This window comes from Haliotis rufescens, unplaced genomic scaffold (assembly GCF_023055435.1).
Source record: "Haliotis rufescens isolate VD_foot unplaced genomic scaffold, xgHalRufe1.0.p SCAF_61, whole genome shotgun sequence".
Taxonomy (NCBI): domain Eukaryota; kingdom Metazoa; phylum Mollusca; class Gastropoda; order Lepetellida; family Haliotidae; genus Haliotis; species Haliotis rufescens.
Genome location: NW_025964346.1, coordinates 2,439,592 through 2,464,822, shown reverse-complemented (window position 1 = coordinate 2,464,822; position 25,231 = coordinate 2,439,592). Strand labels below are relative to the sequence as shown.

General features: G+C 42.1%; 1 protein-coding gene across 1 annotated transcript; it reads left to right on the top strand.

Moving 5' to 3' along the window:
• The first annotated feature begins 1,081 nt into the window (after positions 1–1,081).
• Positions 1,082–24,519, top strand: LOC124124167. The gene is made up of 7 exons (XM_048386902.1): positions 1,082–1,100; positions 1,588–1,649; positions 2,216–2,374; positions 20,584–20,617; positions 21,445–21,552; positions 22,672–22,793; positions 23,635–24,519. The coding sequence occupies exons 2-7, from the start codon at positions 1,605–1,607 to the stop codon at positions 23,914–23,916; spliced, it is 750 nt and encodes a 249-aa protein (XP_048242859.1). The 5' UTR covers positions 1,082–1,100; positions 1,588–1,604; the 3' UTR covers positions 23,917–24,519.
• The last annotated feature ends 712 nt before the right edge of the window (positions 24,520–25,231 follow it).

Here is a 25,231-nt window from a genome sequence, read left to right as displayed (position 1 = left end):
GATGTAGCTGCAATGTTGTCTTGTTCAATCCAGGTGCTGACATTTTTTTTAATAATATCTGTCATACCAGGAAAAAGTATGAGGAATATAACAGCGCCACTCTCGAGTACATGTGTTCGTATGACAATAAAATATTACCTATAAAAAAAAAATATCGATGCCTCTGGCCTTGATACCAACATACACACTGGGCCATACACTGCAACATTCGTAAATGACACACAATTGTACAAACTTGATTTTCCTGAGACTTCATTAAGTCTTCTGCGACATTTTTCTAGTGTGCACACGAAGAGAGAAAGCGCTTCACACTACTAATTGTGTTGGCAGTTATATCACTAGGATTCTGCCGTTTCCCTCTAAAACCGCAGAGCTTGTTCTATTTATAGTAACGCGTTATCACGTCACACAAGTACATTCAGCGCCACTGACAGTGAAACAGTTCAACCTCGTGTAACGGGCTAATAAGAGCAGTATTTCGCCTTAGAACGTGAGTATCATGGTGTCATTTAAATTTTAAATATTATCCTATCAAAGAAACTGATGTGAATGTGTTAACAGAATAGTTGTCTGACAGACTGACATAACCCGATCTATTTCACCAGCTACATGTAGTCTGTGTGTTGTGTTGGGACTACAGGTTACGGAATATCTGAAGCACGGAACACTTGATCTCCCGTCGCCCTCTGTGTGTTGTCTTTGTATATAAGGTTTGATGCCAACCCAGGCTCAGAACTAAACAATAAGTATATTAATTATAGTTCAGTCATGTATTTTGTTTACCTAATCGTGCCCGGGACATGACAGAACCCCCCTGGTGTGTGAAGTGATGTGCGTGATGTAATGTGTGTGACTTGATGTGTGTGAAGGTGAGCTCGTGTCCTGAGTAGCAGTTTACTTCTGTCTTCGAAGTATCAGGACATGACATGACTGACATGACACACCCCGTGTCGTGTTTTCTGATGTCCTAATTCAGTAAACAAGATGGTGGAGGTCATGGCGGCCCGGTAGTATGAGGCCAACTTTGGAGGCTGTAGTTTGTTAGTTTATTTGACCTATTTTTGGACAAAGTGAACACTAGCTGTGTCAGCGTGATCCAAGTAAGTCAGGATGCGGGTGTGTACAATATTTGCTTGCGGGTTTTCCTAACAAAGGGAAGTAACTCATTCATGGTATCTCATTGTACATGTCAATTGAAAGAGGAAATAGAACGACTCTCCTTTCATTGGTCACGGGTCCATTTGTTACATTATGGTATGTCCACCAGGCGCTAGGGTATTAGAGCTCGTGGTCTCTCCTGAACAGAATGATTCAGTTATGTTTACACAAGTGTTTTGTTGTCGAAAACGATTATTTCACGTTTGTGTTATTCCATGTCGTCAAGGTCATACATGTATGATCAAGCTTTTCATTTCTCAATTTTTATATTTTGCGTATATTTTCAAGACAAAATATTCGAAAAACTATCAACTTGTGCATGTTTCTTAATAATGAAGGAATCGTTTTATGAATTCGCTCAAAGTGGATGGAATGCTTCTGCTTATCCTACTGAGTCAGTTCTTTCTGCGTAACGTCCTTGTCTTTCAGACCCAACACGGCGCAGGATGGATCGACCAGAGAACTGCCTCCAAGCATTCATCAAGAAATGGGTAACTATGATCGCTATCACGGTTCAACGCTTTGTGTCATAAATAAGTTTGCTTTGCCTCTGCACCTAGTTGGTAGTGTGTGACGCTCTGTGATATTCTGTGACGCTCTGTGGTATTCTGTGACTCTCTGTGATATTCTGTAGCACTCCGTGATATTATGTAGCACTCCGATATATTCGTCCGGATGTTAGTATGTTTCATAGTGTATCTTTGAAAAATACGAAGGTGTCTGATTGTCTATTATTATAGAATGAATCCTATTCATATATTCTTCGCTTTTTCTGTTTCGTAGATTTGTTTGTTTTAAAAATGAAACAATTATTGATTGCAAACTGAATGTAATGTGGTCATATAATGACAAGTGTGTCTTGTGCTGAGGCAACCAGATATTCTAGTCGCCTTCTCACTGTTACAGTCAGGGATGTCCATTTTCATTGTCTGGACTCTTTGAAATAGTGACAACATTACATTGAAGCTGGTCTGAAGTTTCCAATATTCCCTGTGCCACTAGGAGTGTCATGACAACACACAGCATGATTCTCATTTGGTGGTTTATTGCATTTCAGAGAAAACCCAAATACGCTGCAGTTATTGCCATTGCCGTGAACGGTGTTCTCCTAGGCACCATCACCATCATCATCATCATAAAAGTAACCAAGAACCACGGTAACACCTCGGGGGAACAGCCAGTGGCGGAACAAGACATCGAGAGCCACGTTAAACAGGTCAGTAAGGAAGTATAAGAACAACTGATGTCTGGAGCACGTTGGTAGGAAATCATCTGTTGTTTCTTGGCGACACTAAGGCAGTTACAAAGTCTTTGTGACTATTAACTATATACATCCATTCGGCCGAATAATTTGTTCAATAACGAATGGTTCAATAACGAATTGTTCAATAACAAATTGTTCAATGACGAATTGTTCAATGACGAATTGTTCAATGACGAAAAGTTCAAAAATGTATGGTTCAATAATGAATAAGAAACACAAGTACAGAAATTCGTAGGATCCTCCAGGTATCCGGGTTATATATGTAGGCAATAGCTTTAGGCAGCTGTTTCAGTCTGACTAATGATGTTTACCTTTCTGTCAAGAAACGCTTGTGATTTAACTCACAAGAGAAACTTCTTTTTTTCAATTGAGGATTTCTTTACACGACGCGAAATTAATTATTTTGTTCGTCTTAAAAAGGGAGTAATATTACTTACCCCAGCTTCCTGGCTAAATTGGTAATCGGACCCTAGAGTACTGGTGACTGTGTTTGGACTGACAGTGTAACACCATCATGGGTGTGATGAAGGGGTGGGAGTTTATGCGGTATCACACTTGTTCTTATACTTCACCATCAAACATTGTTTCCCAAGGTCATGTGAAAATAATATGCCTGTTTAATACTTGAGATAATTACTTAACGAGCTATTTCCGCCGTTAATGGGATCTCAACGTTTGCAAACTATATCCGCCGTTATTCAATCTCGACAACAACGCGCTATTTCCGCCGTTATTGGAATCTTAACGTTAGCAAACTTCTTCCGCCGTTATTGGGATCTCAACGTTAGCGAGCTATTTCCGCCGTTATTGGGATCTCAACGTTAGCGAGCTCTTTCCGCCGTTATTGGGATCTCAACGTTCGCGACCTAATTCCGCCGTTATTGGAATCTCGACGTTAGCGAGCTCTTTCCGCCGTTATTGGAATCTCAACGTTAGCGACCTTTTCCCGCCTTTATTGGAATCTCGACGTTAGCGACCTTTTTCCGCCTTTATTGGAATCTCAACGTTAGCGACCTTTTCCCGCCTTTATTGGAATCTCAACGTTAGCGACCTTTTTCCGCCGTTATTGGAATCTCAACGTTAGCGAGCTCTTTCCGCCGTTATTGGGATCTCAACGTTAGCGAGCTATTTCCACCGTTATTGGGATCTCAACGTTAGCGAGCTATTTCCGCCGTTATTGGAATCTCGACGTTAGCGAGCTCTTACCACCGTTATTGGGATCTCAACGTTAGCGAGCTCTTTCCGCCGTTATTGGAATCTCAACGTTAGTGAGCCCTTTCCGCCGTTATTGGGATCTCAACGTTAGCGAGCTCTTTCCGCCGTTATTGGGATCTCAACGTTAGCGAGCTATTTCCGCCGTTATTGGGATCTCAACGTGAGCGAGCTATTTCCACCGTTATTGGGATCTCAACGTGAGCGAGCTCTTTCCACCGTTATTGGGATCTCAACGTTAGCGAGCTATTTCCGCCGTTATTGGGATCTCAACGTGAGCGAGCTATTTCCGCCGTTATTGGGATCTCAACGTGAGAGAGCTATTTGCACCGTTATTGGCATCTCAACGTGAGCGAGCTCTTTCCACCGTTATTGGGATCTCAACGTTAGCGAGCTATTTCCGCCGTTATTGGGATCTCAACGTGAGCGAGCTATTTCCACCGTTATTGGGATCTCAACGTGAGCGAGCTCTTTCCACCGTTATTGGGATCTCAACGTTAGCGAGCTATTTCCGCCGTTATTGGGATCTCAACGTGAGCGAGCTATTTCCACCGTTATTGGAATCTCAACGTTAGCGAGCTATTTCCGCCGTTATTGGGATCTCAACGTTAGCGAGCTATTTCCACCGTTATTGGGATCTCAACGTTAGCGAGCTATTTCCGCCGTTATTGGGATCTCAACGTTAGCGAGCTATTTCCGCCGTTATTGGGATCTCAACGTGAGCGAGCTATTTCCACCGTTATTGGAATCTCAACGTTAGCGAGCTCTTTCCACCGTTATTGGAATCTCAACGTTAGCGAGCTCTTTCCACCGTTATTGGGATCTCAACGTGAGCGAGCTATTTCCACCGTTATTGGAATCTCAACGTTAGCGAGCTATTTCCGCCGTTATTGGGATCGCGATGTCAGCGAGCTCTTTCCGCCGTTTTTGCGATCTCGACGTTCGTATGCTATTTCAACCAATATTGCAATCTCGACCTCAGCCAGCGAATCCTTTACTGCGATAATATGATAATATTATTGGAAATACCCTTGCATATTTGCTATCTCGACGTCAGAACGATACATTCGTAATTGATATCTCTTTGTTGGAGATACATACTAGTTCATTTGCGATATTAACGTGACAGATATCTATCAGTTATCGTCAAGATTACCCAGGAAACATCGCGATCAAAGAGATACCAATATCTCTGTCGCGAAGCATGCATTCGCGATGGCGGCAGTGGTATGGTGCGGTAGTATGGGCGGTGGTATTGTGGTGTGGTGCTGTGAGGTAGTATCGTGCGGTATGATTGTGCGGTGGTGTTGTGGTATGTGCGGTGCGGTGGTATGGTGCGGTAATATTGTGCTGTGGTGCGGTGTTGTGTGGTGGTATGTGCTGTGGTATGTGCGGTTTGGTGTTGTGCGGTGTGATATGGTGCGGTGTGGTGTGGTGGTATGTGCTGTGGTATGTGCGGTGTGGTGTTGTGCGATGTGATGTGGTGCGGTGTGGTGCGGTGGTATGTGCTGTGGTATGTGCGGTGTGGTGTTGTGCGGTGTGATGTGGTGCGGTGTGGTGTGGTGGTATGTGCTGTGGTATGTGCGGTGTGGTGTTGTGCGGTGTGATGTGGTGCGGTGGTGCGATATGTGGTATGGTGTGGTGAGGTGCCGTTCGGTGTTCTCTTATGTTGTGTTTTATACATTGCGATGTGAAACGCTGTGTGAGTAGTCGTAGTAACAGACGTAGTGTTAGTCTTGGTAGCGGTAGCAGTAGTAGTAGAAGCATGTTATGTGTTATAGTATTGTAGTCTACAGTACCATAACATGGTACAGAAAGGTGAGCTATAGCTACATGTTGTTCGGGTTATAAACCTGCATTGGTAGTAGAAGCATGTTATGTGTTATAGTATTGTAGTCTACAGTACAATAACATGGTACAGAAAGGTGAGCTATGTCTACATGTTGTTCGGGTTATAAACCTGCATTAGTAGTAGAAGCATGTTATTTGTTATAGTATTGTAGTCTACAGTACAATAACATGGTACAGAAAGGTGAGCTATGTCTACATGTTGTTCGGGTTATAAACCTGCATTAGTAGTAGAAGCATGTTATTTGTTATAGTATTGTAGTCTACAGTACAATAACATGGTACAGAAAGGTGAGCTATGTCTACATGTTGTTCGGGTTATAAACCTGCATTAGTAGTAGAAGCATGTTATTTGTTATAGTATTGTAGTCTACAGTACAATAACATGGTACAGAAAGGTGAGCTATGTCTACATGTTGTTCGGGTTATAAACCTGCATTAGTAGTAGAAGCATGTTATTTGTTATAGTATTGTAGTCTACAGTACAATAACATGGTACAGAAAGGTGAGCTATGTCTTCATGTTGTTCGGGTTATAAACCTGCATTAGTAGTAGAAGCATGTTATTTGTTATAGTATTGTAGTCTACAGTACAATAACATGGTACAGAAAGGTGAGCTATGTCTACATGTTGTTCGGGTTATAAACCTTCATTAGTAGTAGAAGCATGTTATTTGTTATAGTATTGTAGTTTTTGAATAACATGGTACAGAAAGGCTGTCCATGCACAGACATTGCGTCCATCCATTAACTGAAGGTGAGCCACAGTGCCCAGTACGCCTAAAGCGTTAAAATAATAGTTGTGTGCCTTTAAAGAACGGATTGTGCATCGTCATTTCAGATTTAGCACACCATTATCACTATTTGTATGGCGTATCCTATCTAGATAACCTCCCTTCCCAAGAGTGTATTTTTACAATAGTCTTGAGCATTTGTAATCAGAACTCCTGGCTTCGATTCGTTTGTTGCCATTGTTATATTGTCCTCTGGAAGGATGAACGCCAAGTGAGCTTGTGTTTGTAAAACTCGGTAGATCGGTGGCGAAATATGAATGTTTACCTGTCGCTGTTGGATATCAAGTCCAACAAAACAACAATAATCGTCAGCTACCAATATTAAAATATACTAAAAAGCTTCACCACATGTTTCAAGTTGACTCTGCCCCGAATGAGCTACACTGCGGTAAACTATTTCAATATGGCGGACCCCTGAGTGACATCATGTATGATCAAAGTGCAAACAAACACTGACTGTCGCATATATTATTTATTTAAATAAACGTATTGAGTATCAGTGGAGATTGAGAGACATGGGCTCTGGCCGTCATTAAGAATTGACTTTCACTTTCTCGGAGTTCATTGTGAGTATGAACCTTTGTATAGTGAGGGCCAAACTGTGCACGTCGGATCTTTATATCACTAGTTTACCTGGAAGGACGTACACCTTGATCTACACACTTATATTTAGTACGTGTGACTTCATGTTTACACTGACAGCCGTACAACAACCAGCTGTATCGTAGTATAAAGTTGTTCTTCAAAACGAGAGGCGACATGAGCTTCTGTATGCTCAACATGCTCGACAGGGACAACCTTTGTAGTTTCTGTAAACAAATGTACACAAATAATATCCTCATTACATAAGAAAGGTCTGTAAAGAACTACCCCAGTAAGTCAGTCACAATGACAGCGCGTCATAATACATTTACATCAAGTACAAGACGTCAAAATGGCCGACACGATAAACATGACGGGAGTGACTTAGGAAGTTGTTTTTGAACCTGTGGCGGTTACATGTGTTAGTCATCACTGATCACCTGGCCTATCATTGAACGGTGAAGAAAGATGTGTCAAACAGACACTAAGGTAAATTCATAGATTGCTGGAGACTGTCACTGTCAGCCTGGACATGGATGAGTCGACCCTACGATAGTTAAGAAGTGCATGTCTACGTTTTGTTCATTAGGAGGGGTCATAGCAAGGATATTCCTTAACAACCATGCAGTCAAACCCTCTGACGTTTCTCAATGTATACTGAAACGTTGAGTTTAAGATTAAAGGTTCTAAATGATCAGAAAGAACGCATCTGTATGTTTTCGTGCTAGGAACTTCCCAGGGGTCCCTATGAATGTGGAAGTAGTCCGTCAGTGTTTACGTCATTTCAAGAACTCGGTCTCGTGAAAAACGTATGATCGTCAAATTGTGTCGTTCATACACTTATGACAATTTCGCGGTCATGTGACCGACCTCTCGTCCAATAGAAAAGCTGTACATCGTGTAAAATTATTTAGTAATGTCTATCCTCACGGCTAACTGTTCAGTTTGGAGGCCGATACGTCTCTAGATTCAAACAAGGCGAGCAATAACAACAAGGGAAAAGAACAATGGTATTAATGTGTCCTTATGACACGTCTGTGAATCGAACCCCGTCTAATCACAGATACCATGTAATTGGAAGGGCAGAACTCTAGGGTAAAAGAGACAACAGAAAGGCGTCTTAAGAGAGGCGTGCCAACACAAGTGATGCAACATTTGTGATTGTTTTCATCATCTCAGTAAAGTCTCGTATCATGAAAACTGTATCAGGTGAGCTACACTGCTGAAGGCGCCTATATGTGCATCGACTGATATTTGAATAGAGAACAAAGCGTGAAGTGATAACAACAGGAATCGAATGGTTCAATAACGAATTGTTAATAACGGATGGTTCAATAACTATCGTTAAAAACGAATGGTTCAATAACGATTGTTAATAACGAAAGGTTCAACAACGAATGGTTCAATAACGAATGGTTCAATAACGAAAGGTTCAATAACGAATGGTTAATAAAGAATGGTTCAATAAAGAATGGTTCAATAACGAATGGTTCAATAACGATCGTTAATAACGAATGGTTCATTAACGGATGGTTCAATATTGAATTGTTAGATAAACGAACTTGCAGTTACGAATGGTTCCGTAAAGAATTGTTTTAGTAATATAAACGTCAGAAAACAATCCCATACCTGCACAAGAAACATTCGAATACATTGTACTATGAATGTGAAACGACACTGTCGCATAATTCCTACTGCATCATAAATCAAAGGTTATTCCAGCAACAAACATCCAGTCACAAAGATTATTATTGAATCAGTCCCAGGTGAGCTACAATGCAGGGGGGACATAACTGCACCCCGAGGAAGTATTTATAGTACGTTGCATGTAAATGAAATCCAGATTGACATGTAGTTTAGACATAAAGTATCCTCTACCTCAACGAGCAGTGAAATATAGACGTATAGGTGTACCTATTTCCCAGCATGGAACGTAAATCCTCGATATTTAAGAAACAAACTACGCTAAATGTTCGACACGGCCATGTTCGACACAGACATGTTCGACACAAGCATGTTTGACACAGACATGTTCTACAAGTAATTTTTTAGAGAAATTACTTAAATATCCAAGTGAAAGTGCTGAAATCCCACGCTTCCAAGACGTGCCTGGGCCTACTTGGGGGCGTGACGACCCTACTTGCAGCCCGGGAACCCTTCGCGATTATCTCCAGAACATTTCTCAGAAGACTGCTGGCTAAGAAGAGAATTCTTTAGCAAGAATACGTTGTCTGTTTCCGCTGTGCCCACAATGCAATGTGCGCAGAGGAAGCTGAAAAGTGGGCCAATCACAGACCAGACAACAACATTGTATGTATTGTTGAGTGTGTGAAATGACTGTTGATCCTGACATTGTGAAGAATTAAACTGACAATATAATTAGCTTTTCCAACTCCTGCCCTCGGAGATTAGGGATTATTTCACAAATACTCTGTCCGGTATCGACCACTTAGTAGAAAACTGAAGGCACCTGCTATATTGTAATCACTTCTTGGCTTAAGTTGTGGACACGGTAATCAAATGGGTGAGCAGCCAGAAATACCCCGTAATGCCATTGCAAAATCCGAGGCAGAAGCGTGTCGGCCCGATCATTACAATCGTGCAGCGCGACAAATACCACGAATCCGTTATCACACCATTGACGGATATTGTCGTCTTGGTGACGATTGAGCCTAAAATCTTTTATCTTTTGTTTAGCCCTAATATATTCACTAGACTTGTCTTGTAAACTAAATATGCAACACCAATGTAAACCTAAATACCTGTGTTTATGACAACGAAAGCCAGGTGAGCTACAGTATATATTTAGATTACAGCATCCTTTGCAGGGGATAACTATTAAAATACAGAACTAACTGCAGTGCATACGAATGCCAGGTGAGGTACAGTGCATGATGAACAAATAATTTGCATTTTGGTGAAGGTTGAACGAACCAAAGGTGAAATGAACAGATGTATGTATTATTTCTCGATAATAATGCCCTACCTACTGCTACAGAACTAACTACAGTGCATACGAATGCCAGGTGAGCTACAGTGCATAATTGGATTAAAGCATCCTTTGCAGGGGATAACTCATAAAATACAGAACTAACTACAGTGCATACCAATGTCAGGTGAGCTACAGTGCATAATTGGATTAAAGCATCCTTTGCAGGGGATAACTCATAAAATACAGAACTAACTACAGTGCATACGAATGCCAGGTGAGGTACAGTGCATGATGAACAAAACATTTGCATTTTGGTGAAGGTTGAACGAACCAAAGGTGAAATGAACTGATGTATGTATTATTTCTCGATAATAATGCCCTACCTACTGCTTAAACAAATAGTTCTCTCTGCGTCTTATGTAAGCATCAACATATCCCAACGATGTCCCATCAAATAACGCGAATACTAAACATTATGGCTACTGTTATCCTGGTATCCTGTTTTATAAAACAAAATAAAACACAATTGCCAACACGACAGGACAAACATTAAAACAAGAACCTATCGATCAGGCGTGTGTGTTAATTGGGGAAGAAATCTGCCAAAATAACGTATCAGCACTATTAACTTTTGACTTGACTCTACAGCCTGAATATGTATACGCTCCTTCCTCTTTTGTACTTGCTTCCAAAGCTCAAACATACGTACAAGGAAAGGTATATTGCTGGGTTCATCAAGTGTTCCGCCACTTCCCCGTCTCTAAGACTTTCCATAATCCTTTATGCAATCAAAGCTAGGTTTTCTATATATTCACAGAAAGTATTTGAGGCAAGTGGAATTAATTCCATGTCTATTCGTTGGAATGTTTGCCAACTCAAAAAGGAACCATGTTCAATAATGTCGAAACATTTTATGTTTACACTTTGTACACCACTATCCAACACGACACTCCTTTGTCCATGGGGCATCTGTCACTAAACATGGAGACCATAGGTATAGTTACATCTTCAAAGTTTCATGACGATGGAGTTCCGGGATAGAATTGATTTTCAGCCACCCTTGCTTGACTACATGTCTAAATGTGACGCATGATTCCCTGTTTTGACCCGTATCATATGTTCTCATATTTTTCAGGTGAACAATTGACTTGTGTTTGCATGTGTTTGTGACGGGTGTTGCGAACACCTGGTATCATTACTATCTGATAGTGTTACATGAAAACATGCTTATGATATACTAGTAGTCGGGTCGTACAATGGACTCTGATTGTAACTGATAGTTCTTGTTTTGTTTTACTGTTTTGTCACTGTTTGGTTTTACTGTTTTGACACTGTTGGGTTTTACTGTTTTGACACTGTTTGGTTTCACTGTTTTGTCACTGTTTGGTTTTACTGTTTTGTCACTGTTTGGTTTTACTGTTTTGACACTGTTTGGTTTTACTGTTTTGACACTGTTTGGTTTTACTGTTTTGACACTGTTTGGTTTCACTGTTTTGTCACTGTTTGGTTTTACTGTTTTGTCACTGTTTGGTTTTACTGTTTTGTCACTGTTTGGTTTTACTGTTTTGACACTGTTTGGTTTTACTGTTTTGACACTGTTTGGTTTTACTGTTTTGACACAGTTTGGTTTTACTGTTTTGACACTGTTTGGTTTTACTGTTTTGACACTGTTTGGTTTTACTGTTTTGACACTGTTTGGTTTTACTGTTTTGACACTGTTTGGTTTTACTGTTTTGACACTGTTTTGTTTTACTGTTTTGTCACTGTTTGGTTTTACTGTTTTGACACTGTTTGGTTTTACTGTTTTGACACTGTTTGGTTTTACTGTTTTGACACTGTTTGGTTTTACTGTTTTGACACTGTTTGGTTTTACTGTTTTGACACTGTTTGGTTTTACTGTTTTGACACTGTTTTGTTTTACTGTTTTGTCACTGTTTGGTTTTACTGTTTTGACACTGTTTGGTTTTACTGTTTTGACACTGTTTGGTTTTACTGTTTTGACACAGTTTGATAGTGCTGTGCTTTTCCATTTGGCTCTTACTGTTTTGTCACAGTTCGGTCTTATCTGCAGAAGACTTGGCATGTGAGAGACAGGTTTGGAAGTGATTTATGTGAAGATCAGAGAAGACAGTTGCGGTAAGTACAAGTATTTGTTTGTTTGTTTGTTTGCCTGTTTGTAGCTTCGCACTTCGCCTCTCACAGCAAGCAGTGGTTGCTAGGGATCAATTCTAACACGGTAAGCGAGGAGACACGGGTATATGATGGGTATGTAACTTAAGTTTGCTTGTCTGTTCAAATAACCGTAATGGCGGTCTGGCGTTATAATCCCTCGCCACGAAGTGGGGCGGGAAATATGGGAACTGGATTCGTCCGTCCGTCCACCCGGCCGTCCACTTCACAATTGGGACAAATTCTCAAAAACTATTTAAGTCTGAGAAATGAAATTCTTCACACTGATGTCACTTGTCACGATCTCAAATGAGTTCGAAAATTGGTGTCGTACATTAATATTTTACAGAGTTATGGCCCTTGCTCCGTGCTTTTCAATTTGGGTACTTGTAAAATTGTGGACAAGTTTTCTCATCAACTACTGAAATTACATGAATAAAAGTTTACATGCTTATCTAACAGATGCTTGTCAAGACTGAGTTCGACAATTGGTCCCGTAATTCTTTTGTTTCGAGAGTTACGGCCCTTGATCCATGTTTGTTTACTTGGTGCATACTGTGTGCAATGGGGGCAAGTTTTCTCAGCAACTACTGAGTCAGCTTATCCCAGAGATAGTTATCAAGACATAGTTATTTGATCCAGAGAAGTGGCCTTTCGTGTGTATTAATTTCAAATTTAATCAATGGTTCCGATGACATAAAGCGGCCTAAGTGGTTCTTTTAAAGGCTAAATAGGACTTTTTTATAGTCTACATTCCCTACTATATGGACAAGTAAAACTCTCACGTGCCCCATGTCGGGGGAGAGTGATAATGCTGTTTTCTTGTTCTATAATGATATGATTGGAAAGTCCACTGAACACATGAATAGTTTTAACTTGATTAGGTGTGACCAGATAGCTGAAGTGAGTCACTTGCATGTAGTTCCATGAGTTGTGAACACATCTGTTTGTGAACCAATGTACGACATTTTTTATATTTCTGAGTTAAGATTTAACTAGCACGTGGACTGTAAAGCATACCACACACTGCCGGCCAAAAGGAAGTATGCTCCCATTATTGGCGGTGACTAAAATGAAACAAACAAGAAATGGTTATTGGATGGTGATGTTTGCATACAGTCTACAACAAAATATATGGCAATCAAAGCTGTTAGATATCACCTACATATCAACTTACTCCGTGTGGCGATATGTGTCGGATACAGCACGTCCGAGGGTTGTTACAATGCTTAAAACCTGCATCCGCGGGATAAAACCGACAAGCGTCATAAATATCATAAAAACAGAGGGGAAGTGTTTTATTCAACTTATAAAGCGAAAAAAGAAATATTAAACAACATTCATAAACATTTACATGTGCCAAACATACTTTCCATGAACCTTTGGAAACGGGCGTACAATATCTGTTGCTGACGCACGGTACTTGAAAGCATCATCGTTCTTAGCGCCCTTGGAGCCTAGTGGTACACACACTGGGCTACAGACAACAAGGTTACGCGTTCCATCCTCGGAAATATGATGAAAACATTTGTCATTTGATATTACATTTCATTAGATTGTGTTCAACAGGATAATTTTCTAGGAAGATACGTTCATATGTTACAATTAATTTACAATTGTTTTAACAAAATATCCGGGATGTCATAACATCACTTTTTATGAGTTTTAACCCAACTGGACACAAAAAGGATGAGTGAGTGAGTGAGTATGGTTTTACGCCGCTTTTAGCAATATTCCAGCAATATCACGGCGGGGGACACCAGAAATGGGCTTCACACATTGTACCCATGTTGGGAATCGAGCCCGGGTCTTCGGCGTGACGATCCAATGCTTTAACCACTAGGCTACCCGACCGCCCCACAAATAGCATGACGTGACTGGAGATTTTTAAGGTCAGTTCTAGGAAAGCTTGTTTCTGGTAAGTATCTTTCAGCCATATGTGAGTCCTATGCTTATCATCAACGTAGCGTCCTATGCTTATCATCAACGTAGCAGTCTTGGGTACACAGACAGTAGCTATTGTCCACAGCCTTCTGGGAATTGTAATATCAAATGACAAATGTTTCCATCATATTTCCGAGGGTCGAACGCGTAACCTTCGTGTCATATTTCTTAGTGTAAGTTAGTGTGTGTCAATGTGTGCACGTGTCTCTGTGTGTGAGTGTGCGTGTATGTCTGTGTGTGTGCGTGTGTGTGAGTGTATGTGTCTGCTTGTGTGTGTGTGTGTGTCAGTATGTCTTTGTTTGTGTGTGTGTGTTAGTGTGTTTCTTTGCGCGACTGTCTGAGTGTGTGCTTGCATGCATGCATGCGAATCAGTAGTTGGTTTTATCAATATTGATGCGAGGTTGATCTGTTTCAGGTGTGTTATGCAGATTGTTTTATGTTGAGTGTTCTCAGCGAGTGCGATGTAGTTATCGTCCGCGTACATGCGTTCTATTCAACCAACCGAAGTCGGCGTTCCCGATTTCGCCATGTAATAATCCGTGACGTGCATGACGATTGGTATCGGTGCCAACAATACCGCGATACCAACAGATGGGTGACGGTATAAGTAATCCTGGTGATGTACTTATCTCTAGGTCGCTGAAGTTACATCGTCTTCTCTCTCAACAATCATTTAATATGCCTGGGAATTTGAACAATATGTTCAACATAATTTATATTAATTGGCTCTTACGACCTTCCTCACATGTTACAAGCTCCTACTGTAAGGGTTAGGGTTAGGGTTAGGGTTAGGCTAGTAAGGGAATCAGGCATGTTAGTTTCACATGGTACCTCATATCGATAAGTGGTATTTTCTTAATGTTGAAACAATAAAATGTAATGATGTGCATGCATACAGATATGACATTCTGTACATGATTTATTTATTCAGTCGTTGAAATAAACGCAAGTTGAAGTCTAAATATGATGCAATTATTGAAATACACGCAATGTTGTATTCCTTGCATGACTTTACCGTTGATATCCACGGTAAATATGAGATAAGGTGGAGTTTTACATGACAAAGTCTTTGACACTAACGCAAGATGGAGTTTGACAAGGGAAACTCTTTGATACGCACACAATTTGGAGTTTGACAAGAGAAACTCTTTGATACGCACGCAAGTTGGAGTTTAACAAGAGAAACTCTTTGATACGCACACAAGTTGGAGTTTGACAAGAGAAACTCTTTGATACGCACACAAGTTGGAGTTTGACATGAGAAAGTCGTTGATACGCACACAAGTTGGAGTTTGACATGAGAAACTCTTTGATACGCACACAAGTTGGAGTTTGACATGAGAAAGTCTTTGATACGCACACAAGTTGGAGTTTGACATGAGAAAGTCGTTGATACGCACACAAGTTGGAGTTTGACATGAGAAACTCTTTGATACGCACACAAGTTGGAGTTTGACATGAGAAAGTCGTTGATACGCACACAAGTTGGAGTTTGACATGAGAAAGTCGTTGATACGCACACAAGTTGGAGTTTGACATGAAAAAGTCGTTGATACGCACACAAGTTGGAGTTTGACATGAGAAAGTCTTTGACACGTAAGTTGAACAAAACGAATGAGGTCTTAAAAAGACAATGATTGATATGCACAGACGTGTTACTTTTGGACAAGTTTTGAATAAATCAAAATCTGAAGTCAAACGCAAGTTTGATTCTGAAACATACTCGTCGACGATATACTTGCAATTCCGACATTGTCGTAACATGTAACACAAATTTCTAAAATTGACACAATAGCTGAATATAAAAATGATCTGAAAACAAACGAAGTGATGGGTCAAAATTTGCTCTTCAGACCTTAAGCACGTAAAAATGTTTGCAATCTTAAAGGACACTTTTTATTTTTGCTTTTCTCCTTAAAGTTGATAATTTCCTATAGGAGCAGAAGGTTCAGAAAGAAATGCGAGAAATTTTAAATATCAGAGAAAATATATCATCCATCTAATAGCCTTAAACACAGTAGACCTTATAACATGTTATTGGATTCGACAGCAATGCCATATGGATGTTGTGACAAAACAAAAGACTTGGTAGTCTATCTATACAGCGAACTGCACACGTCAAGGCATTGAGGCTCGGTCCGGCATCAAAGACATCGTCGCAGCCATGGTGACCAGAAAGGACGAAGGCCAAAGGATACCATTATTTTGGGAGATTTCTTGCCCCTTTTTAACGAACCAATGGGATTTCACAAAGTAAGAACAAGACTAAAGTCTCTCTCCCCCCCCCCCCAAAAAAAAAACAAACAAACAAACAAACAAAAAAACAAAACAAAACAAAACAACAACAAAAAACCCAGGGGTGTGACCTTCATACATGGAACGTTTGACGTTTAGACCCCAGTCTCAAAGATTATCCATAACTCTTAATTGGTCAAGGAAGGACTGTTTATAATCACAGAAGGTATTTGAGACAAGTGGAATCAATACAATGTGCATACTGAAAACCTCCAAAGGATATTCTTGACTCTTTGCAGTCTCATAAAAAAACAGGTTTTTCTGTCAAAACATTTCATTTTGCAACTATATACACCACTATTCCACATGGAAAGTTTAATGAAAACTTCATTCCTTGTTACAGAACGTGGTGACCACAGATACAGTTACATGCCTATCTTCCAGGGTTCAGGGCAATTTATCAAACATGAAAGCAAATGCCGTCTGAAGTTTACTGTGAAAACAATATGTGAAATGCTGCACTTCCACATTGACAACATCTTCGGGGGGAACACACTTAGGCAAGAAGTAGGCATCCCTTGCTTGCTGATCTGTCTCTTTATGCATATGAACCCGGACGTCTGCTTGGATTGGCAAAGTCAAAACAAGGTAATTTGGCCCCCCAAAATTAAACTGCAGGTATATCGATGATCAGACATTGTTCAATAATCATCAAATAGCCAATTTCCTTCCCCTGATTTACCCACCTGAACTAGAAATAGAGGAGACCAGTGAGACCGCCGCGTCTGTTTCATATTTACATCTATGCATACAGTGCGTCACACTCTTGCACAAGAGTTTCAACATTCAAGGCCTCAGTTCAGCTTGAACAAAGATTTATGGTAGACATTTTCAAATCCTTGGCATCTGTGACAAAAAGTGATGGACGATGCAATTTCCCATTTTGACTTGTACCATAGGTTCCAGTGTTTTTGTCAGATTATCAATTGACTTACCTTTGCATGTGTTTGTGACGGGGTCCTCGACTTCGTGGTCTGTAACGCCACATCAACATCAGCATGGTGATCGTCGTTTTCATACAGTTCATGATTATTGCGACGTCGACGTGACATGCCCCCAACTGAACCAATCCCATTGCTCTGCTTGCCTTACCTGCGTGAACAACTGGTATCATTGCGTTATGTAAAGTGATAATAAAACAACAGAGTCTGCTTTCAGCAGAGATTGATTATGTTATATTATATGTAAGGTACCATGCTTCACATGCAGTAACCTTTAGCTTCAAAGTAATTTTACACGTGATCAAACTTAGTCCCTATCCAACCTTCTGCACGTAAATTGTGTATTTTTCTCAAATTGTGTTTGTATACTTTCTTGTTGGTTTACATACACATATAATATAGAAAATTAAGTGTCCTTTAATCAACACAACTCTTGTCATCTGGCCAATACATTGAATTTTGACCCATGTACCCGACTAAACTTGGAATGGTGGTTAATGTGTACGCAATTTAGATTCTGAACATGAATTCAGGCGGGAATTGAGACATGACAGCTTATACGTGACCCTCATTAACGACATTTGATAAAGGTCCTTATATCGACTAACATTCGGAATTTACGCATTTACAGTTTGACATGATATACGTTTTATCAAATAAATACAACACGTGGCACCATGCTTTAGCCGGGTGTGGAATTGTCACTTTGTAGCCACTTCAGATTGCCTTCTTGATTGGCATGGGCCAGAATATTAATGACTGTATTGATATTAATTTAATTAATTGTCTAATCAATGAATAATGACGTCACAGATGGTTTTTGTGGCGAGTCTCCGTTTGATCTGACCTGACTGGCATGACAGTTGCAATAGCATCATTATGGAGGAATATAAACCATTCTCAGAGTTAGATGTACGGAAAATGATTATGGAGTGGAAACCAACATCACTGCCGACATAATCCTACCCCAACACAGATAGTGATCGATCATCCTGATAATCTACTTCCTGTCATAACAAATATTATTAATCAAAGTCTTCCATCTTGGGAAGTTCCACGAAGTTTCAAGAAAGGTTGTGTTAGACCTAAAATCTAAAACAAATTTACCGTTCATATCTCCAGTGATTGAAAAGGCACAGATGGATGCAAACAACCTTCTCCAGCGTGGTGTTCCCCAAGGATCAGTTCTCGGACCAATTGTTTTCACGCTATATACTAGTTTAAAGTACGAGTCAAATCAAAACTAGATGTCTCACGAGCTACTACTGCTACGCCCGAGGGCGTCCAAAGATCACCCGAGAACAATCATGTCGTGGATGATTGAAAACAAGCTGAGATAAAACGACAAGATGCTGGTGGGAAGCAAGTCAAAGCTGAAACAGGACAGATTAGAGTTAACGACATTCTAGTTGGGGTCTCCAACACTGCTTTCTCTAATACTGGTGGGGCTCATCTGGACTTCTGCCTAAAAATAAAATAGCATGTAATCCACATTTGCAAGACTTGTTTCATATCATCATAGGAAGCACTTGACACCTGCTCACAATGAGCTGCACCTGGTCAGATCTTCAGTCCTGTCAGTGCGTGACTGTTGTAATAGCTTGATGGTAGACATCACCAATCAACAACTCAAAAGGCTTCAGCGCATACAACACAGCTGCACATATCGAAACGAGAACGTCAAAGTTTCATCCTGCTCCGATGTCGCTCGTTGGTTGCTCTCAAAACATAGTTGAACTGAAACTATGAGCACCAGCCTACAAGTGCTTCAATGAATCAGCCCCACTGCAACTGGTGCCAAAACATACCCATATACATAGATTTCCCCGTTCTGAAAGTGAACATCAGCTGAAGACTTTGGGCCATACATCTTTCCAATACTGTAAATCAACACTTTGCAAGAATCTATCAACAGAACTTAAGCTCTCATCAAGACACGTTGAATGATCTACCTTTTCAAACAGTGATATCTAGTCTAGATCCAACACACGAAAGCACGCACGCACACACACTAACGCACGCCCACACGCCCACAGACACACACACACAAACACACACACCACATCCCGTCCCCACACCCTCCTTCCTACTTTCTGAACCATGGCCTACTACGCCGAATGTAGCCATGAGAATTAACTTTACGAAACAACTGCCCTCATGTCCTCTGCCGTCCCCTGCCGTCCCCTCCCCTCCCTCCCCTTGACTCCCCTCCCCTCGACTCCCCTCCCCTCCCCTTGACTCCCCTCCCTCAACTCCCCTCCCCTCCCCTTGACTCCCCTCCCCTCAACTCCCCTCCCCTCCCTCAACTCCCCTCCCCTTGACTCCCTCCCCTCGACTCCCCTCCCCTCCCCTCCCCTCCCCTCACCTTGACTCCCCTCGACTCCCCTCCCCTCCCCTTGACTCCCCTCCCCTCCCTCAACTCCCCTCCCCTCCCCTTGACTCCCCTCCCCTCCCTCAACTCCCCTCCCCTCCCCTTGACTCCCCTCCCCTCCCCTCCCTCAACTCCCCTCCCCTCCCCTCCCCTCCCCTTGACTCCCCTCCCCTCCCTCAACTCCCCTCCCCTCCCCTTGACTCCCCTCCCCTCCCCTCCCTCAACTCCCCTCCCCTCCCCTTGACTCCCCTCCCCTCCCCTCCCTCAACTCCCCTCCCCTCCCCTTGACTCCCCTCCCCTCCCTCAACTCCCCTCCCCTCCCCTCCCCTCCCTCAACTCCCCTCCCCTCCCCTTGACTCCCCTCCCCACCCCTCCCTCAACTCCCCTCCCCTCCCCTCGTCTCCCCTCCCCTCAACTCCCCTCCCCTCCCCTTGACTCCCCACCCCTCCCCTCCCCTCCCCTCCCCTCCCCTCAACTCCCCTCACTTCCCCTCCCCTCGACTCCCCACCCCTCCCCTCGACTCCCCACCCCTCCCCTCCCCTCAACTCCCCTCACTTCCCCTCCCTCAACTCCCCTCCCCTTGACTCCCCACCCAACCCCTCGACTCACCTCCCCTCCCCCCTCGACTCACCTCCCCTCCCCTTGACTCCCCTCCCCTCGACTCCCCTTGACTCACCTCCCCTTGACTCACCTCCCCTCCCATCCCCTCGACTCCCCTCCCCTCCCCTCGACTCACCTCCCCTACCCTTGACTCACCTCCGCTTGACTCCCCTCCCCTCGACTCCCCTCCCCTCAACTCCCCTCCCCTCCCCTTGACTCCCCTCCACTCCCCTCCCCTCCCTCAACTCCCCTCCCCTCCCCTTGACTCCCCTCCCCTCGACTCACCTCCCCTCAACTCCCCTCCCCTCCCCTCCCCTCCCTCAACTCCCCTCCCCTCCCCTTGACTCCCCTCCCCTCCCCTCCCCTCCCCTCCCCTCGACTCCCCTCCCTCAACTAAACCGAAAATAAAGCAAGAACATAACAAATAATTGCGGTGTTGTTAATTTCCTGAAAGGGTTTATTACAATATTACAGACACTTGAGGCCGTCAGCAACTCTCAAGAATCAGGTAAGTTTTTGCTAACCCTTCACTTCCATCGCTTGTAGCCATGTATGAAACAGGTTACACGCTGAGATAGCAGCCCACATTTATCACATTCCTTTTGTTAATATTTCCCAGAGGTTTGGACCTGTTCAAATGGTGCCTCTCTGGATATTAGACTCCGTCAGTGTTAAGACTTTATCTAGTGACAAATGCAATTGGCAATTTCCTTCCGACCTTATTGGAGCTTGTAACATGTAACACAGCCAAAATGGAGTATAAGTACATCAACCCCGTGCCATGGTCAGACGCGATTGTCACGCGCTCAGTTTTCCTGATACGATGCGTCTGAGAAGCAAAGTTAACATACGATGATTATACCACGGTACTTCCTCATACGGTCGTTCTTGAATCTTGTCGCTTTGTTTATGAGATTATCGGCATGTGTCGCATCAAGAGATGTTCAAGCTAGATGATAAAATGGAGGCAGATCCCTGTATTTCGGCTCAAACCACGAGGTTTGAACCACGCTAAACCGCCTGTTATGTGACGAAACGTGATGTGACGGAGAACGATGTGACGAGTGAAACCTTCCTTTTGGTGACGAGTCTTCTGATCTTCATCACGGACAGTTACACTCTCATCGCTCCCTGCAATCACTTGTCTTGTCACGAAAGTTACATTAGAAGAAACAATGAAAACATCAATAAATATAAATATTTGAATAATACGGAAACCAATTCTCTGAGCACCAATTGATGTTTCCTGTATATAAGAGCCACTGTCTACGATAAGGCAGTTATTGTCCTGTTATTGTCATGGTTTTGTCATGGTTTTCATCAATGTTCAACTAGACATCTACGAAAGACAGGCCAGCTTACACAGCGCCTATGAAGGAAATGGGACAAATCTTCAAAAGCCTGCCGCTCACTTGGTCATCTCAACGGTGATCTCCCCAAGCAGTGAGTATCTATAAATACGTCACTGAAGCTCGCCCTGTAGTTCCACACTTCACTGCCGACCCTCTGGTTGTATATTTCAACGCCCATTCATCTGTCATTGTAGTGTTCTTCATAACTACATAACGCCAACTCCAGATAAAACATTCACTATACAGATGTATATATTATTTCACACAAATTATCAATTGAACTTACAAAATCTGAATGTGAAGAGATACATGTGGTCTGAATCCTATATCTGCAGCACGTATCTGGGATAGAATGATCTTATCATGTGGCCTCTATGGATGCAGTGTATGGGGCAAAGTCCCTCTTAAAGAGTATGGCATGCCTGAGGTTGTACAGCGTCCATTGTGTAAATAGGTTCAGGGACTACACAGGCGCAGTCCCAGTATTGTTGTATTGGATGCTATCGGCATCATGCTACTACAGTATTACATAGATACAAGAGCACTCTACTTCTCAGGAAAGCTATGTAATGCAAAGTATAACTGCGTTTTTAAAGTAATGTTTTTAGTTCGCCTGGGTCAATATATGAGTACAGATAGTTTACTTGCAAGGAATAGATTAGAAAATCTCCGATATATAATATGCTACAATATTTACAGAAATATAACCTAAATGATACTATGTCAAAAATTGTCAACTTATTAATAAATAAAATGCTGGTCCAAGGCCGTAAATGATGCTTTCAAATCTCATGGATTTGATGAGGACGTGTTTATGTTTTTACTCTGTCCGTCTGTCAAAATCAGTGATGACACCAGGTATTATCAAATAGGACAAGCATGTCCTACCCTACTGGCAGCACCCGCCACCCAAACAATTTACATACAATAGTAAGAGTGTGTTTGTTGCCATAACAAATTCACTACTGCCAGGGGCGGTCGGGTAGCCTAGTGGTTAAAGCGTTCGCTCGTCACGCCGAAGACCCGGGCTCTATTCCCAACATGGGTACAATGTGTGAAGCCCATTTCTGGTGTCCCCCGCCGTGATATTGCTGGAATATTGCTAAAAGCGGCGTAAAACCATACTCATTCACTCACTCACTCACTCACTCACTACTGCCAAAGACACACACTGTCAGGTTAATGCAGGGTCTGACGTAATTGTGTTTAGACGAGGAGGTAACGCTGAGGTGGAACCCGAACTCCGGTCTGTCCCACGTGGGCAGAAGTATTGAGTACAGGGACGGCGTCGTCATAGTCCGAGAGAAGGGCTACTTCTTCATCTACAGCACGGTAGGCTGACACGAAGATAAACAGAATTATGCCACCGGGCAGATGTCTCGATATAAATACATCATGGTAGACATTATAAATTATTGTTTGTTATAGATTTATCGCACAGTTATTCAAATCATTTACGGGAAATACTCAATAAGCTTGAAAATACACTTTATTATAACAGTTTGAAACATATTGTCTCTATATTTTTATTCGTTGCAGGATTGCTTTCCTGATTATTGGTGAATTGACACAAACATTAGACATGTTTAATAATGTCCCGAGACATTTAACTTTAGTCTACGTTTTACTTAAAATCAACTAAATATCAACACTGTCACTATACAACCTTCGAAACATCTTCTATTTTGGATCATCTGAGTTAGTCGAAAAGTGCCATTGGTTTGACGTCATTGCATAGCTGGTGGTATGTCTCAATACGTACTACTCATCATCAGTTGTTATATTTACAAGAGGAACACAGTTTGTTCGACTAATGGTATTTATACATATTGCATACATGTAAATGTGGAAAAGTAATTAAAATGACAAGCTTCACTCAGTCGAATTACAAAAGTGCATCTTCCTGTTTCATAATGCGCTGTTTAAATTTTAATCAACTTGATCTTCTATTGACATGATTCATCAACGCTCGTCTGGAAAGTGTCTATGAATCACTGTGAATAGTAATGATACGAGGTATTCGCAGTGTAGACATCTTCACAGGCGTATATGAAATGAGTAACCAGAACATAACAACGTCAATACTGCCGCATGTAGAGAAGAGGTAACCTTATCGTTTCTCTGACTGTGAAATGTTTCTCTGTGTGTCAGTGTTTTTGGCGTTTTCATGCAGATTCTGTATCACGGAAACGGAACCCAGGAGTTGGACTATGGGCGGATCATTCACGCAGTGGTGAAGCAGAAGGCGTCAGAGCTGGAGGAAGCACCAACACCCCTGATGAGAAACCTTCAGTCCACCCCCAGCATCAGACGGGGACGTCTCGCCTACACCACCAGCAGCCTCGGGGCCACCTTCTACCTGGAGGCCAACACCAGGGTCAAGGTCACCAGCAGTGTGCCCGACAACATCGACACCTCCCCCTACGACACGTACTTCGGACTTTTTCTTGTATAATGAACATAGGAGACGGATGTGTTCAGATTCCATTGGGCGTGGGCGATCATTGTCATGTTATTCCTTCAGTTTGTTCTACGTCTCACGACGAAGACCCCAATCGTTTCTTTCTTCCCCATATGTCTCATGCTTGTTTCTGTTTCCGATTAGATCGCGAATTTGTTCTCTCTCGCTGTTTCCTAGACGTTTTATTCGGAATTGCTCGCTCCCTTTAGAAAATAAGCGATTTGTATCTAATTGGCATGTATCACATTTATATTATAAGTCAGTTCATAGATAACATTAGCCCCTGGGTGTCACGAGGGATACACGCGCACACGCACACGCACACGCACTCACACTCCCACACGCATGCAGGCACACGCTGTTTACTAACTCCTAAAATGCACACATGACTACTAATCGTGAACCACATGAAACAATAATTACTAACTGTTTAAATCTCAACATATGCTTCTGAATTATGTTGTTTGTTTGTTTGTTGTTTAACGCCGCACTCAGCAATATTCCAGCTATATGAAGGCGGTCTAAAAAAATTTGTCTGAAGTAGACACTCCAGTGATTAACATCATGAGCATCGGTCCACGCATTTTGAATATGTTGACATGCATCAACCAAGTCAGCGAGCCTGACCACCCGATCCCTTTGTAGCCTCTTACGACAAGCATGGATCCTATTCTACCCCGGATCTTCACGGGTCGAAATTTTACTAACCCGATCAAAGTACTATACTATAATTATCACATAACTAAAACTAGACGAGGCAAGGTTTGGTCGCTCAGTACTTGGCGCTTTAAAAAGCAGTTTTTCATGGGCAAATCGTAATTTACCCCACCGGTTGCGTCACAAACACATGCAAAGGTAAGGCAATTATTTACCTGAAAAAACTATTGGACCATATTGTAAAAGTTAAAATAGGTAATTGCATCGGACATAGTTTTTGTTCACATGTCCATCATCAAACTTTACTGATAGTCGAGGCCTTGAATGTTGTAACACGATCAAACAGCTTCTGAGTAAGAGTCGTGTGACGTTCTTTGAAATCTTGGTGGGAAGATTCATGCTCAGTGGGACCTACACTGCGACACACAGGGCAGGAGTTGACCTACACTGTGAACTGTGACACACACGAAATCAGCTCATCGACATACCCGAGGCTTCTTGGCAACATTACCTAGTTTTGACTTTGCCAATCCGAGCAGAAATTCCGATTCTTATGCATAAAGAAACAGATCCGCAAGAAGGGGATAAAGAAAGTCGATCCTTGATTGTATCAAGGATTGTATGCAGATTCTCGTAATTTTTTGGTTGAGTC